Here is a 16,512-nt window from a genome sequence, read left to right as displayed (position 1 = left end):
TAGGAGGGCTGGAAATCCACCACGCTCCTTATTTTCTCCTGCTCATGCCACTCTTAAGTCTTGTTTGATCTTAATAATAATAAACCTTTGTCCATTTAGGGACTTCAACCCTGAACAACTTCTGTGCCTAAAAATCTGCCTGGCTCAGACCCTGTTGGGTCTTCAGTCTTTTGGTCCACGCCTGGTTTCTATTAAAACATTTAGTTGTTCAGGCTCTCTCCTAAAAAAAAACCACCATGTTCCATCGCTGACAAAAAACTACAGGCCCATATCTAAAGTGCCTTTAATCTAATAGAGGTGGGAGAAGTAGTCAGATTGTACTTGAGTAAAAGTAGCAGTACCAGAGTGTAGGAATACTCTGTTACTAGTAAACAACGCTGTGTTCTGATGTGGGTTTATGCTCCATTTTTTTACTTCTAGATATTTGGCAGTCTTTGAGACTGTAGATCATAGCGTGCTGACTGAAGGCTCAGACTACAGGAGTTTCAACATCCTCACTGATTTTAAACATTGGGTTGGATAACACACTTTAGAACAACTTCAAACTTGATCTTCTCTCTAATATGAAGAAAACCCACACCAGCTGTTGGAGACATTTTCAATAAGGATGAAACAGTTTGTGTTACAGTATGATTTATGAAAAATATTATTTAGAACTGTTAAGATACTTTTGTATAATTTTGAGAAAAGATAAAAGTTTGCTCTTTGGTCAAAAGTGGAAAGCCTACAGTTTTCCGTATACTTTTTTACAAAGTATGTCGGATTACTTGACGCATTATAAGAAACATTATCTCAAAAGTAGCCTAAGCAGATGATGTTATAATTCAATTTTTGTTATTGTTTGTCAAATCACACTAAAGGATATTATCAAGATTAAGAAAAGTCCCATAATGAATAAAGTTTACTTACTTGTATTCTATTGCTTTGCGGTGACTCAAGGGGCTTAACGAGCAAGGATAAAACAAAGAATAATGGACAAAACATGATATATTTCTTTGTTCAACATTTAATGTTCTGAAAACAAACACCTTTATTCTACAAGCCTCAAATTTGACATGTGTCACTGAACATTTTGAAATCTTTGAAAATCTAGATGAAAAACACATCCATACAACAACATTGTTCAAACCGATCAGAAACCAAGGTAACACCCTACACTGTAGTTTACATATTAAATGCACAATTTCATCTATGATATAGAAAAATGATATTGAAGTGCTGTTTAAATGTTTTAATCTAAATAGTTTACAGACATAAATAAACCACCTTTTTTTTTTTTTTTAAATCTCGCATTTTAATTGAGAGATTATCTTAAGTGTTTGTGGTTAACGAGGTGTTTGTTTTTTATTACGGTAATATAATACTACTAAATATTAAGAACACACTTTCATATATTTGGTTCCCACACAATGACTAAAAAACACAATATATAATAATTCCAAGATGAGAAATATCTGCCACTGTGTTGAATGTTAGAAACTGGAGATATTATTTTAAGAAAAAAAAGATAGTATGTATGTTTCTTAAAGTAATGGCTTTTCATGCTTGCATGAGACCAGTCCACACCATTAAGACTATCCTGAGTCCTCATAACCAATTCTTATTGAATCATTTTGAAGCTGAAGTCGATCTAGGACTTTTTGAAACAGCTAGCGAACACAAGGAAGAGCTAACAGGGGAGCCAGAACTACCGGATAACGCAGAATGCTACGGGTTTTTCCGTAATTAACAACGATATCAAATTGCTCAAGCGGGAGCTCCAACACTAGCGATCCACATTTAAAGAGTTTGCAGTGCTTCTTTATTGATCAGAACGTGGTGGAGTGGGCTCCAGTATCGCTATGCCGACTGATCCGTCTCCATGAGAATGTATTACTCTTGTGAGATGAGTGAACCAGGAGTTTGTGTAGTGCAGTGTTTTGTTTCTATATAAAGTCTCACTGTATTTTAAGGTTGAAAGAGATTTGATGTATTATCCCAATCTTCTGTTTTTAGTTTGTATGAATCATTTAGCCAGCTGGTGTAAAAAGAGCTTTTGTAGAAAAGTTGTAAAAAACATGTAGAAATTATGATTTAACTCATGATCTGTCCATTGGCGCTCACACTGTTACACATGCTTCTCTTCTCACTGGAGGTCTGTCTCATCGGGTGAGGGAATAGATAGCTCTTCATTGACTGCTGCGATTGGCCATTGCTGCCTCGGCTGAGTGTTCCCCCCCTGTGTCCTTCATCGTTGTCCTCCTCCTTTTCATCAGCACGGGCCATGTTGCTGTTGACATCTGAGTCCAGATCAGTGCCATTATGCAAGGGACAATCTATGGAATACTCGATCTGCTCGATACATGGAGGCTCATCGTCTTCAAAGCAGCTACATGAAAGGAGAGCAGAGTTATGTTAGCCGAAGTGTCTATTGGTGTGATGGAAGAAACTGAATGATTACTCTACTTTCGCAGGCATGACATAGTGAATTCATCTATTCCATTTAATTAGTTAAGGGGATACGGTACTTTTGTTTTCTCCAATCACGATCACAGCTAGTCTTTAGTTTAGACACCTCCACCTATACTTCCTGTTTCTCATCGTTTTTCTTCTTTGTGTTTTATGACTCCTTTAACTTTGAAATCATATAACCGAAAGACCAGAAGAGAGAACACATTTAACATGTAATTTGCTTGATTTGATTTGCTTTCTAAGGGGTCTGATCGAGGCTTTGGACCAGATGAGTCCTAAGAGTTGAAACCAATCTTGACTAGTTTTTACTGTTTCGCTTACATGCTTTTAATTTTAGCAGGTGTTTCTATCTGCAGACATGTAAACATGGACAGTGTAACATGTATGATGGCGTTAATAGTAAACAAATAAAACAAGGCGGATTCCATTTAGATGCTCCTGGTAGGGTTCTTGCTGGAACACTGTCCTGACTTACTTAATCAACAAGTTTATCGCCATGCTAGCTTCTCAATTGCAGTTTGACTTCAAACGTTCCCTTAAAGTAGCCATATTAGTAATCTTTATTTCATTTTTTTTAGTTCTGTTCAATGAAAGGGGACTCTCAACGCTCCAGTCCATCATCGTCTCAACAGATGATATACCAATCTTCTTTGCAGGTTACAAAGTCTATCCTGGAAGAACCGATATAGGCCTATGGCAATATCCCGTATCTTATTAAGACCCACTGTTTCCTATTAAATGTGAACTCTTATCCTGCGGAAGAGTTTGAGGGGTCGAAAGCTACATTTCACAGATCACCTGGGGCCTCATTTATAAACGTGCTGTACGCTCAAAAGATGATTTATAAAAAACAAACTTGACGGGAAAATGTGCGGTCCTCCATGGACACTCTGACCCATGCGTACGCACACAAACGGGAGAGATGAGAAACTGCGACGCCGTTGGCAGAAGGAAGAATGGAGAGAAATATGTGGAAATAATACCATAAATAAAATGTTACCTCTCATGTATCATATAGAATTAATTTGCAAAAATTGATTAAAGCCAATCTTAAAATGATTAAACAAACGCCTGTTTGAGACTCCTCAGTGCACACAAAAACATAGCTTGGAGAAATAAATAAATACGGATATGCTATTGAAAACCACCTCGAATTCTCTTAATGTTATGAAGTGTATTCTCATAAATGATGCGGTAAGCAGAAGGACAGAATTACATCTAAACTGAGGCCGTTTTGAATTTCCATAGGTTGTATAGATATTAGATACTATCATGTTTAATCATGTTTTATGCCGTTTGCCAAGACTTGATAAGTCGCTCATAAAACACAGGAGGTATGGAAAAAGAACACCATATATTTGGTAAATTGTACAGCTGATATAACACTACACATTTGTTTTATTTCATTTAAATGGTGGATAGAGTTGCTGCGCACAGCTGATCGACAGCTGGAAAACAAACCACCACCAAAAAAAATAAAACAATGCAGATTCAGTCGTCATGACTCCACTCTGGAGCGATCCCCCGATCATTTCTTACAGTTTCTCTACATGGGGGGTCTCCTGTCCCCGGCACAAACACACTGACACACTGCCTGAGGAAGGTTATGTGTATTTTGTCATTAACCTTTTTCGGACCACTTCTTTATTTATGTTGGTGACGATCCAACCTTCATGCTGCTACTCTGGTTCAAACTGCATCCACCAAACAATGTGATTTGTTTCCAACTCTCCAAAGACTCGGTGTGAAATGTCTTTTTTAGCAGTTCTGTCGTCATTTGCTGCAAACTTCTTCCTGCAGTCAGACTAAATGAATATTAATGCGGGGCGTTTCTTTGACTATTTATAGGCAAATATGGGCGTTACGTGAAGCCTGCAAAAGCTGCGCCGCATTTTTAGTTGATTGTGATTTATAAAGGGAAACCGGCGTAGGACGTGCGTGTGCAATGTTTTATAAATCGGAATATTTGTGTGCGTATTTACTTGCTTTGTCATACGTAAGCCACCTTCCCACGTGAATCCTACGCAAAGCTTTATAAATGAGGCCCCTGGTGAGGGACGCAAGTATCAGTCTTGAAAATCTTGATACAGCCATTCGCAGCCAGAAATGCCGGAGACTGTAGTGCGAGGTCTTTCAACTTAAGTGACACTATGATGATTACAGCCGTGTGAGAATATCACATACAATTGATATGAATGTCATCAGGTTTTCATATAGTGAGCTATTTAGAACCAAAGTTGTATGTTCACTTTTTTTCAAATTAAAATGTTTTATACAGTAGGCCTATATGTCTGTTTTATCCATTATTCACCATGATGTATTTGATATCTATCTTGTCTTTGGTAGCTCTTACTTCAGGGTCTCTGTTAGAATCCTACAATTAATTGTGTAGCCATATGAGTCTCTGTTAGAATCCTAAAATGAACTGTGTGGGTCTAAACAAGTTGAAGAATGTTAGGCCCCTGAACGCATCATACAGCTCAGCATTTTTTTAAAAATATATGTCGGTGTGACCTTGAGCTACTGTCCCTTGGATTTACAGCTGCAAGAAACCAACCAGTAATATGATTATACACACAATGTGAGAGATGCTGGCTGTGTGTGTATATGTGTGAGAGAGCATGCAGAGACTCACTGGGACTGTGTTGGGAAAGAGAGGATGTGACACGCAAACTGATCAACATTTTACCGTGGCATTGAGAGGGATGGAAAGATTGAGAGAAAAAAGAAGGGAGGAGAGAGACAGACTGAGCAAGTGAAAGAGACAGAAGGGAAAGAGAGTGGATGTCTAGCATACTGATGACAGCCACTCATTTTGTGTGTGTGTGTGTGTGTGTGTGTGTGTGTGTGTGTGTGTGTGTGTGTGTGTGTGTGTGTGTGTGTGGGTTGGTGGGTGTGCACGCTGGGAATGAAAATAAGAAGTGTAGCTTGTTTTATTGTAATGCTGATCCTCAGAGTGTCACCAAAGGTGTATTGGTGGACCTTCAGACTTATTGGATTGGATTCATATTTTTTTTTCTTCTGAAATGCATCTTTGTAGCTTTGATTTCAGTCCTAACAGTGTGTAATCGATGGGCCTGAGCTCGATATGAAGTCACTTTAAGAACAGGGTGCTGCCAACAAATGATTATTTAGTACGTCTTCAGTTGAATAATAATAATAACTTTATTTGTATAGCACCTTTCATACAGGGGATTGTAGTTCAAAGTGCTTTACATCAGTAAGAAATAAGACATCAAATCTGTGTAAAACAAGCAGCAAGAGCAAAGCATAAAGTGGGATAAAATAATTAAAAATAAAAACATGGAGAATAAAACAGAGAAATAGTGCAATGTCAATCACAGAGAATAGTGCAGTATAATCGTGTAAAATCAGTAAAATGCTTTGTTAAAGACAGAGGCAACGTATTGGCTGCCCTAATATTGTTGGGTAACGTGTTCCACAGTTTTGGGGCGTAGTTTACAAAGGCTGAGTGTCATGTTATAGTGGATTAAGAGTATGAAGTGATGACTCAGTGAAAATGAGGCCTGATGTACTGTAGGAAGATCAGGGTTGAAACACAATTCTGTGTAAGAGGATCCTATATAGACTAGTGCACTGATGACGTATTCTTTAGGCCAACCCCAAAACCCCATATCTTTTAGGCCAACAGCCTAAAAATGCTAGCAAATGTTTATATCGTATATATATATATTTATAACCTGCTCTCAATGACAATGCTAACACATTGTGTTGCTCCTACAGTGGTGGAAGATACCATTGTGTTGCCATGGTTTTGCCACCAAATCCTACATGTTATCCCTTTACATAACTTGGGGTAACGCGCTACAAAGTAACAGGCTACAAATTAACAGGCTACAAAGTAACAGGCTACAAAGTAACAGGGTTACAATATTCAGATTACATTTGTCTGTAACGCAGTAGTGTAATGCGTTACTGTAGGATCAGCAGTAATAACATTACAGTCACTAAGCGCAAAATCATCCCGTCACTTTAGGTCTTCTTATCTCTGCATAACAAGAGGACAGAAAAATAAATCAAACGTCCCTTTTCTTCTAAACTAATCTCGCGAGTTCATGGATGAGGAGACGGAGCAGAAATGTCAAAGGCTCATAGCAGAGATGAACAGGCTTGTTGCAAAGTACATCAGGGAGGAAATGTTGACCGTTTCCAATATGGAATCACCATCTTTCTTAAAACATATTGAGCAAGACACAGGTAACGGGCTGGCTACCTGGACCAGTGTTATGATGGAGACTGAGCTAATGAAAACATGGCTGATGTTCAAATAAAGAGCAGAAACAGAGGTCTGTGTGTACAGTGTTGTCCTTAACAGATAAAGGAGTTGAGCTGATCTGGCATACATGAGGTCAAACTATATATTGTTATTTGTCATTTGATTGATGGTGCATCTCAGGTGATGTTACAGAGTAATCCAAAAGTAATGTAACTATAATAGTGTTATTAATTACTTTCAGTAGTGAGTAACTAAGTAAAGTAAGGCATTACTTTTTGTAAAGTAACTAGTAATCTGTAATGCATTACTTTCAGTAGTGAGTAACTACCCAAACACTGACAACAACAACTTGTAATTTGAGCTGTTTGTATTTCTGTTTGGGTCGATCATGAAGGAAGCGTCAGGTAGCTCCAGTTCCAAAGCCTGTGTAACCGCTTTTTTAAAATAAAACTAAAAAGTATCAGCCCATTCTTCCTTTGGGTTGGGTGTGATGGATAAAGATAGGCAGACGATGGGGAAAGGTAGGCGGTCACATGAAAAAGTGCAGCAAGCGTAGCATTCAATTATCCGTAAATGACAAGCAATCAGTGATGGATCTTCTTTCATTCACATTTAAACTGTGGAGGACATTTTATGAATAATGCTGCTTAACGGTTCTGACAGGCATGCAGTACACTTCAACCAAGTAAAGTATTGAAAGAGACGGGAGACAGGTGCATGAAGGGAAGAATAGAATGAAAAAACTCAAAAAAACTACTCAGAGAATAAAAGGAGAAATACAGAAGAGATAGTTTGCCTTCAGGAGAGAGACCTGCCCACACCTCCAGCTGTCACAGCTCACTGGGGAGATGGAGCAGCTGTCGGAAAATCAATGGAAGCCATTCAGCTCCACTTTAGATCCACACATCAATCACTGCAGCGAAGAGTACCTGAGCCAACAAGTGCTGTTATCAAAGCTAACCGGGCTCATGTCTAACAATATACACACACACACACACACACACACACACACACACACACACACACACACACACACACACACACACACACACACACACACACACACACACACACACACACACACACACACACACACACACACACACACACACACACACACACACACACACACACACACACACACACACACACACACACACACACACACACACACACACACAGGCACACAAAAACACAGCACACCCACCAGTCCGTACACATGTTGTATTAATCAGATGCTTTGGTCCCCTGCTCTGTCATTTTTTTTATTCGTTTTACTTGCTTATTCGCTTTCGTCCATTTGTGTCTCTGTACTTGTCTCACTTGTTCAGTGATCACTTTATGAGACAATAAAAACTAATTAAAATAAAGGTGTAATAAGAATCTATTAACTAACAGACTAGACCTCCAAAATTGGTGTTTTTTTTAATTACATCTCCCGGAGTATGGCACTAAGCGTCTAAGCATTTTTCATTTACATGGGTTAGAAATAGGGTTCGGGTTAAGAGTGACGTATGTGTCAAGAAAAAATGAAAGAAGTCCGAATAATGATAATCACAGAAGGTTGTAAGTAGGGCTTGGGTTATTTTGTGTTTTATACTGGTGTTGAGCAGTCCTAAGGCTGCCAGTGAGGGTTACCCTTAGGTAGGCATAAGGCTGACAATGATGCCCAAAAAACTGAAACGAACAAGGTTGAGCTCCCTCTGCTCCAACAATCGCACCGTGACTAGAAACAAAAACAAGGACCTCTCACCAGGAGTTAAATTATATAGCTTTATCTATAAACGTTTTATACCATTTGAAATTCAAACTGGCTAAACTTTTGACAGCATTGTCAGTATCCTGTGAGCCATACTTAACGTGTTCATCTCATCTAACCCTAACCTGCAACTTAAGATTTAACTAGCAGGAGATTGTCCACACTTTGGAGAATTGCTCTTCTTGTTCATTTCCTGAGAAAGCATTTTAACAAACGATAGAGTCACAGGCTCTAACAGGATGTGTCTTACTTGTGAGACTTGTGGTCCAGGTCAATGTGGTTGATGGTTCTGGTGCTGTAAAGAGCCTTCATGTCTTTGGTTAAGGACAGCAGACTGTGGCAGAACTTCAGGCCCATCTCCTGCAGCTCCCTGGTTCCTGTCTGGAGGCCCTGTGTGAGTGTTTTCAATATTACTTTTGATGAAGGGTTGTTAATCGGGAAAGGAGGACCTACTTCAAAGATACATTGTTCATAATTCCAAGCTTTATTTAAGGACGTTTTAAAGTGCGATCATCAAAGGGTCTGGCTGCCATTGTTAGTAGGTAAATATGAATATAATCTCTTAATGTTAAGTGCTGTGTTGTTTGTGTCTGACTGCATAAAGGCTGAGGAAGGCTGCATCTCTGACTGCTAGACGTTGGTGTGTGTGCAGTGTGTTGAAGTGGCTCTGTTGTTTTTTAGTGTAAGGGATGTGCCCCATTAAGCTGAGGAATTGTTGTGTTTTGTTGTTATACCTGGTTGTACTATTACCACTTTCTTTTTTCAGAAAGTTGTCCTTTGCCTGTGTGACGGAGCGGGTCACAGAGTGACTGACCCTGCCACTGACAGCCGACACACACACACACACCACACACACACCAAACATTTCTTGCTCTCTTCCTAAAAATTAACCATGCAATTTATTATTTATTGTGCGATTGTCCATCCATCCTTCCATCTTCTCCCGCTTATCCGTGGTCGGGTCGCGGAGGTAGCAGTTCCAGCAGAGAGCCTCAAACTTTCTTTTCCCTGGCCACATCAACCAGCTCTGACTGGGGGATCCCAACGCGCTCCCAGGCCAGCGAAGAGATATAATCCCTCCACCTGGTTCTAGGTCTACCCCTTGGTCTCTTCCCAGCTGGACGTGCCTGGAACACCTCCCTAGGGAGGCACCCAGGTGGCATCCTAACTAGGTGCCCGAACCACCTCAACTGGCTCCTTTCGACACGAAGGAGGAGCGGTTCAACTCTGAGTCCCTCCCGGATGACCGAACTTCTCACCTTATCCCTAAGGGAGACACCAGCCACCCTGCGGAGAAAACCCATCTCGGCCGCTTGTACCCGCGATCTCGTTCTTTTGGTCATGACCCATCCTTCATGACCATAGGTGAGGGTAGGAACAAAAATGGCCCGGTAGACAGAGAGCTTTGCCTTCTGGCTCAGCTCCCTTTTCGTCACAACGGTGCGGTAAAGCGACTGCAGTACTGCTCCCGCTGCTCCGATTCTCCGACCCATCTCACGCTCCATTGTTCCCTCACTCGAGAACAAGACCCCGAGATACTTGAACTCCTTCACTTGGGGTAAGGACTCATTCCCTACTTGGAGTGGACAGTCCATCGGTTTCCTGCTGAGAACCATGGCCTCAGATTTGGAGGTGCTGATCCTCATCCCAGCCGCTTCACACTCTGTTGCGAACCGATCCAGTGAGTGCTGAAGGTCGCAGACCGATGAAGCCATCAGAACCACATCATCTGCAAAAAGCAGTGGTGCAATCCTTAGTCCAACGAACTGCAGACCCCCTCCCCCACGACTACGCCTCGAAATCCTATCCATGTATATTACAAACAGGATTGGTGACAAAGCGCAGCCCTGGCGGAGGCCAACCCTCACCTGAAATGGGTCCGACTTACTGCCGGGGACTTGGAGACAGCTCTCGCTTTGGGAGTACCGAGATTGGATGGCCCTGAGTAGAGACCCCTCACCCCATACTCCCGCAGCACCTCCCACAGTGACTCCGTGGGAACCCGGTCATACGCCTTCTCCAAGTCTACAAAACACATGTAGACCGGATAAGCATACTCCCAGGCCCCCTCCAGGATCCTTGCGAGAGTAAAAAGCTGATCCGTCGTTCCACGACCAGGACGGAATCCGCATTGTTCCTCCTCAATCTGAGGTTCGACAATCGGCCTGACCCTCCTTTCGAGTACCTTAGAGTAAACTTTCCCGGGGAGGCTGAGTAGTGTGATGCCTCTGTAATTGGCACACACCCTCTGATCCCCCTTTTTAAAAAGAGGAACCACCACCCCGGTCTGCCACTCCTTCGGTACTGTTTCCGACTTCCACGCAACGTTGATGAGACGTGTCAACCATGACAGTCCCTCAACACCCAGAGCCTTCAGCATTTCTGGGCGGATCTCATCCACCCCCGGGGCTTTGCCACTGTGAAGTTGTTTGATGACCTCAGTGACCTCCCCCCGGGAGATTGGTGTCGATCCCCCGTCATACTCCAGCTCTGCCTCTAACATAGAGGGCGGAGTTGTCAGGTTCAGGAGTTCCTCAAAGTGCTCCTTCCAACGCCCTAACACTCCATCAGTTGAGGTCAACAACGTCCCATCCTTACTGTACAAAGCTTGGATGGTTCCCTGCTTTCCCCTCCTGAGGTGTCGGACAGTTTTCCAGAACAACTTTGGTGCCGCCGAAAGTCCTTTTCCATGTCTTCTCCGAATTTCTCCCACACCCGCTGCTTTGCCTCGGCCACGGCTGAGGCTGCTGCCCTTCGGGCCTGTCGGTACTTTGCAACTGCCTCGGGAGTCCCCCGGGATAACAAATCCCTGAAGGCCTCCTTCTTCAGTCGGACGGCTTCCCTGACCACCGGTGTCCACCAGGAGGTTCGAGGATTACCGCCCCTTGAGGCACCTAGGACCTTGAGACCACAGCTCCCCGCCGCGGCTTCGGCAATAGAGGCTTTATACACTGACCGCTCTGGTTCAATGTCCCCAACCTTCACAGGAATGCCCGAAAAGCTCCGCCGGAGGTGTGAGTTGAAGGCCTCCTGAACGTGGGCCTCCTCCAGACGTTCCCAGTTCACCCGAACTACACGTTTGGGCTTACCAGGTCTATCCAGAGGCTTCCCCCGCCACTCGACCCAACTCACCACCAGATGGTGATCAGTTGATAACTCCGCCCCTCTCTTTACCCGAGTGTCCAAAACATACGGCCTCAGGTCCGATGATACGATAACGAAATCGATCATGGACCTTCTGCCTAGGGTGCTCTGGTACCACGTACACTTATGAGCATCCTTATGTTCGAACATGGTGTTTGTTATGGCCAATCCATGACTAGCACAGAAGTCCAGTAACAAACCACCACTCCGGTTCAGATCAGGGGGGCCGTTCCTCCCAATCACTCCCCTCCAAGTGTCTCCATCATTGCCCACATGTGCGTTGAAGTCTCCCAGCAAGATTAAAGAGTCCCCTTCAGGAGCCCCATACAGGACTCTTTCCAGGGTCTCCAAGAAGACCGTATACTCTGAACTGCTGTTGGGTGCATAAGCACACACAACAGTCAAAGTTTTCCCCCCCATTAACCCGCAGGCGTAGGGAGGCGACCCTCTCGTCCACTGGGGTAGACTCCAACAACGAAGCACCCAACCGGGGACTTGTGAGTATCCCCGCACCCGCCCGGCGCCTCACACCTTGAGCAACTCCGGAGAAGAATAGAGTCCAACCCCTATCCAGAAGTAAGGTTCCAGAGCCGACGCTGTGCGTAGAGGTGAGCCCAACCAGATCCAACTGGTAACGCTTCACCTCCCGCACAAGCTCCGACTCCTTCCCCCCCAGAGAGGTGACGTTCCACGTCCCCAAAGCCAGCTTCTGTCGCCGGCGTCTGGTCCGTCGAGACCCTCTGCCTTCACTGCCACCGTTCTCCTATTGTGCGATTGTGAATTTGTTAAATGTTTATGTTAAGAGGTGGTTAACCTGTTTATGTTTGGGTCGGATTTTTTATGTTGACAATGTCGTTTGAGTTGATTGTGTCACCTGTGGACGGTGAGCCTGTGGGAGGTGCCATGGGTTCAAAAGGGACGGTGTTGGTTCCTTGTGGTAGTGAGGACTGTGAAACTCGGAAGAATGTTGCAGAGAAGGCAACAGCTGGGACGTGTTCTGGGTTTTTTTTGCAGAGAAGGCAACAGCCAGAACACGTCTACTCTGAAGAGTGATGGACGGCCTTTGTCTTGTATTTTGTTTGTTTAAGGTGTGCTGTTTCGTTATTTTATTTTTGATGCTGTTATTAAAGTGTTTTGGAGCTCAACCCAACCGACTAAGCCATTTTTTGAACGGACAATTGAACCCCGTCACAGGCTGGAAAACCTTTTTGTTTTCAGTGTATTAATTTGTTTTATAATTCAGTTATCTTAATGTCTTTGTCCCCTGTTTATTTAACTTTTTTGTTACTTATAACAGCACATTTACCTCAACTGACCTTCATAAACAAATTGTAACATTTTATTTAATAGGCTGCTGTGCCATCTAACAATATAGTTTGTGGTGGAAAAAGAGGAAAAGAGAGGATTTTAACTAAATATATGCACACCCTCTCATTTGATTATTTCCAAGAAAAAATGTAATATCTGCTTATTTAGAATCAGCCTCAACCATATACATATCCCCATTTGTATTTGCAAAATATATTCTATTTGGATTCCTGCATGTGAACATAGGAGAGCCCTCTGATCACCATCTCTTCTTTACCTCCACCAAAAATATAATAAGTTACATACTTGATATTCTAAATGCTTATCTCCAGACTTTTCTGTATATTCATGTTGAAATTATGTATAGACACATGTAATGGCATACCTTGTATATTCCCTGGTCGCAGCCATTGTGAGTGCTCTCCATGGTATAACTTCTCAGCACGCCCATCTCCCTCCACACCACCACCCTGGCTGTGGAAGAGCGGGATTTCTCCACCTGTGCAAATCACAATGTAGCTCTTGATTTTGTTTAATTAAATATATTTACATTCTGTATATAGATGTGGTTTTTCTTACCAAATAGTTGCAGCTGTTGAAAGAGAAGGCTGGTGCGATGCTATCCAAGGTCTTTGGAATGGTCTAGAAAGAGAGAGAGAAGGTGGTTGTTGAATGGTAAACAGAGCTGAATTATTTTTCTTTTTTTTTTACGCTAGGTTTGTTTTTAATTAAAATGGCAACTTCACAAATTCATACGAATCAATCTGAATTATTACAGAAATCAAACTGAACATATGTGTCACTTCTGATCAGTAATTGACTACATTTATGTTGTTTTCAAATAATGATTCACAAAAAAGAACAAAGAAGTTTTATAAATTATATATATCCAGTAGAGCTATTTTACGCATGTACACAGAAGCTCACACACACTAACACACACTGAGTAGATTTTCTTTAGTCATAACACAGATGCTAACAATAAACCAACTAAAACACAAGTAAAAACTAATTGTTTTCGGCTTATCTTATTTTTTAACTGTATTATAACCAGTGTTGAGACTAACGCGTTACAAAGTAACGCGTTACTGTAACGCCATTATTTTTGGCAGTAACTAGTACTCTAACGCGTTATTTTTTAAATTCAGTAACTCAGTTACCGTTACTACATGGTGCGTTACTCCGTTATTTTTTTTATATAGTCTCGGCTCCCAGACGTTGGTGAGCGGCGCCAACAGCGAGGCGAACAGAGATGAGAACTGTACTTAAGTACAGTACTTGAGTAAATGTACTTAGATACTTCCTGTGTCACATGCGGAGACGCTTTGTGGGCGTGTTTGTGTTTAGTTAGCCTACTAACAATACTATCATGGCGACGGCGGAGCACAAGTCGAGTTTCTCCGCATGAAGATATGCTCACTATTTTACTTTTCTCGAGCATAAAGAAAAGAATGTGTTAGTTAAGTGTAAGTTGTGTCTTGGCGGGTCAAAGATCCTATCTACTGCTCAAAACAGCAATTCCAATCTGTTAAAACATCTGCAAAAACAACATGCTGGGACGAAGCTATTAGTTAAGACCACAGACCCAGAGCCATCCGACGCCACCCCACCTCCACCCAAGCAACAGCGGCTGGATTTCAACCGAGGGACTGCTAGTCAGGTGAAAGTGGATAAAGCCATTGCACGGTATGTTGTTGAACACGTGCAGGCTATTTCTACAGTGGAGTCACCCGCTTTCAGGGAGCTAGTAAGCATGATACCATGTCCGGGCGGCACACGGCATATGGGACGCAAAACGTTTTCCAACTACCTGGAGAAAGAATATACCAAAATGGATAGCGAGCTAAAGAAAACATTTGAGGGGCTGGAATACATCTCGACCACCGCAGACATTTGGTCTGTCCACAACAGAAGCTTCCTCGGGATAACATCTCACTGGATAAACCCCACCACTTTACAACGCCAGAAAGATGCGTTGGCCTGTAAAAGGATAAAGGGTAGGCACACGTACGATCTTATTGCTAGTGAGATTGACCACATTCACTCTTTGTATGGAGTGTCACCAAAAGTTACCTCCACGGTTACTGATAACGGCTCTAACTTTGTGAAAGCCTTTGCCATGTATCAACCGGAATCGCTCTCTGACGACGATAAATTGGCACTTTGAAACATATCTTTGTGTTTGTATAGACCACATTGCTTAGCAGAGTTCAGTGATGCGAATGCATGTCAAGTTGATCAACAGATTGTATTATTCTCCAAAGCAGTAACAGTACTTAAATGAAGGCTATAAGGGCATTAATGGGAGCTTTTTTTTTTTGGGAGTCCTTTTTTGAAGTAACTACAACGTTACTTTTCACAGTAACGCATTACTTTTTGATGTGAGTAATCAGTAAAGTAACTGAGTTACTTTTGAAATGAAGTAACTAGTATTGTAACTAGTTACTGGTTTTCAGTAACTAGCACAACACTGATTATAACCGATGTTTTGTTTTCTGAAATGTGTGTGTGTGTGTGTGTGTGTGTGTGTGTGTGTGTGTGTGTGTGTGTGTGTGTGTGTGTGTGTGTGTGTGTGTGTGTGTGTGTGTGTGTGTGTGTGTGTGTGTGTGTGTGTGTGTGTGTGTGTGTGTGTGTGTGTGTGTGTGTGTGTGTGTGTGTGTGTGTGTGTTACCCTATATCCAGGGTCCTCTTTTAATCCCATAGTGTTAACAGAAGAGCCAGACTGCCAGAGGGTCTCCTTCAGACTGCAGCCGTACAGGAAGACGTTCTTCTTTCTGGAGTGGCCGTGGTAGTCACAGAAAACCTGGAAGACACACAGGAAGTGAGACATAGCTTTGTAGGGCTTCATTAAACATCTTGGTAATAAAATGTAAGGCATTTGAGAAGCATCTCAAATACAGTTCCCTGTTTTCTGAAGATATTTCATCTGGAATTATTCAATTAAATGAAAATTATTCAATGAAATGATAGCTGCTGTAATAAAATCTTTGAATTTGTAACTCCGAACCTGATATATGAGATTAATATAATCCAGGTTATGTGCTTTAAAGGTCCCATGTCATGGCCATTTGTACTGATCATAATTCCATTGTTGAGGTCTACTAAAATAGATTTTCCAAACTCACATTGGTTTCTCATACAGCATCTCTGTAAAGTATGTGTATTCACTCTCTGTCCTAAACGGCTTTTTGGAGCCCCCCCCCCCCCCCCCTGTGAGCCCAGTGGCCGTCTGCGAGACAGTGAGACACAGCGAAACACAGCCCGAAACACACACATGTGTGTGTGCTCAGGCTGAGTTCCGCGTGCCTCGCTGTCTCGCCGACCCCACACCAGTGAGCCAGCTCACGCTGCCCGCTCCTCGCAGCAGCGAGTCTCGCAACGTCCCACCGAGTATGTGTGTGTGAGGAAGTCCGCGGAAACGTAACGGCTCTGCGGACGTAACGTAACGGCACTATACCCAAATACGTCACTATACCCAAGAAGTAAACAATGGAAAATGAGAAATCTCCAACGAGGCGTTCTGGGGCAGCATAGACAGGTATTTTCTGTATTAGAGTTTTACTCGCTACAGGGTGTACTTTGAGGGTGTGTGACTCTGCAGACCGTTTACATG

At 42.6% G+C, this 16,512-nt stretch overlaps 1 protein-coding gene across 4 annotated transcripts in view; it reads right to left on the bottom strand.

The window, feature by feature from the left end:
• Nucleotides 1-988: 988 nt before the first annotated feature.
• Nucleotides 989-16,512, bottom strand: part of agbl1 (AGBL carboxypeptidase 1) — a 181,334-nt gene continuing 165,810 nt past the window's right edge. For all 4 annotated transcript variants that reach the window (XM_079684749.1, XM_079684750.1, XM_079684751.1 and 1 more), the window contains 5 exons: nt 15,571-15,702; nt 13,479-13,541; nt 13,285-13,398; nt 8,698-8,837; nt 989-2,368 (listed from right to left, as the gene is read on the bottom strand). In XM_079684749.1, the coding sequence (XP_079540875.1) occupies nt 2,074-2,368; nt 8,698-8,837; nt 13,285-13,398; nt 13,479-13,541; nt 15,571-15,702 (744 nt within the window). In that variant the 3' untranslated portion in view covers nt 989-2,073. The remainder of the gene's footprint in view (nt 2,369-8,697; nt 8,838-13,284; nt 13,399-13,478; nt 13,542-15,570; nt 15,703-16,512) is intronic.

This window comes from Notothenia rossii (assembly GCF_949606895.1).
Source record: "Notothenia rossii genome assembly, chromosome: 5".
Taxonomy (NCBI): Eukaryota; Metazoa; Chordata; class Actinopteri; order Perciformes; family Nototheniidae; genus Notothenia; species Notothenia rossii.
This window is presented reverse-complemented; position numbering and strand designations above follow the sequence as displayed.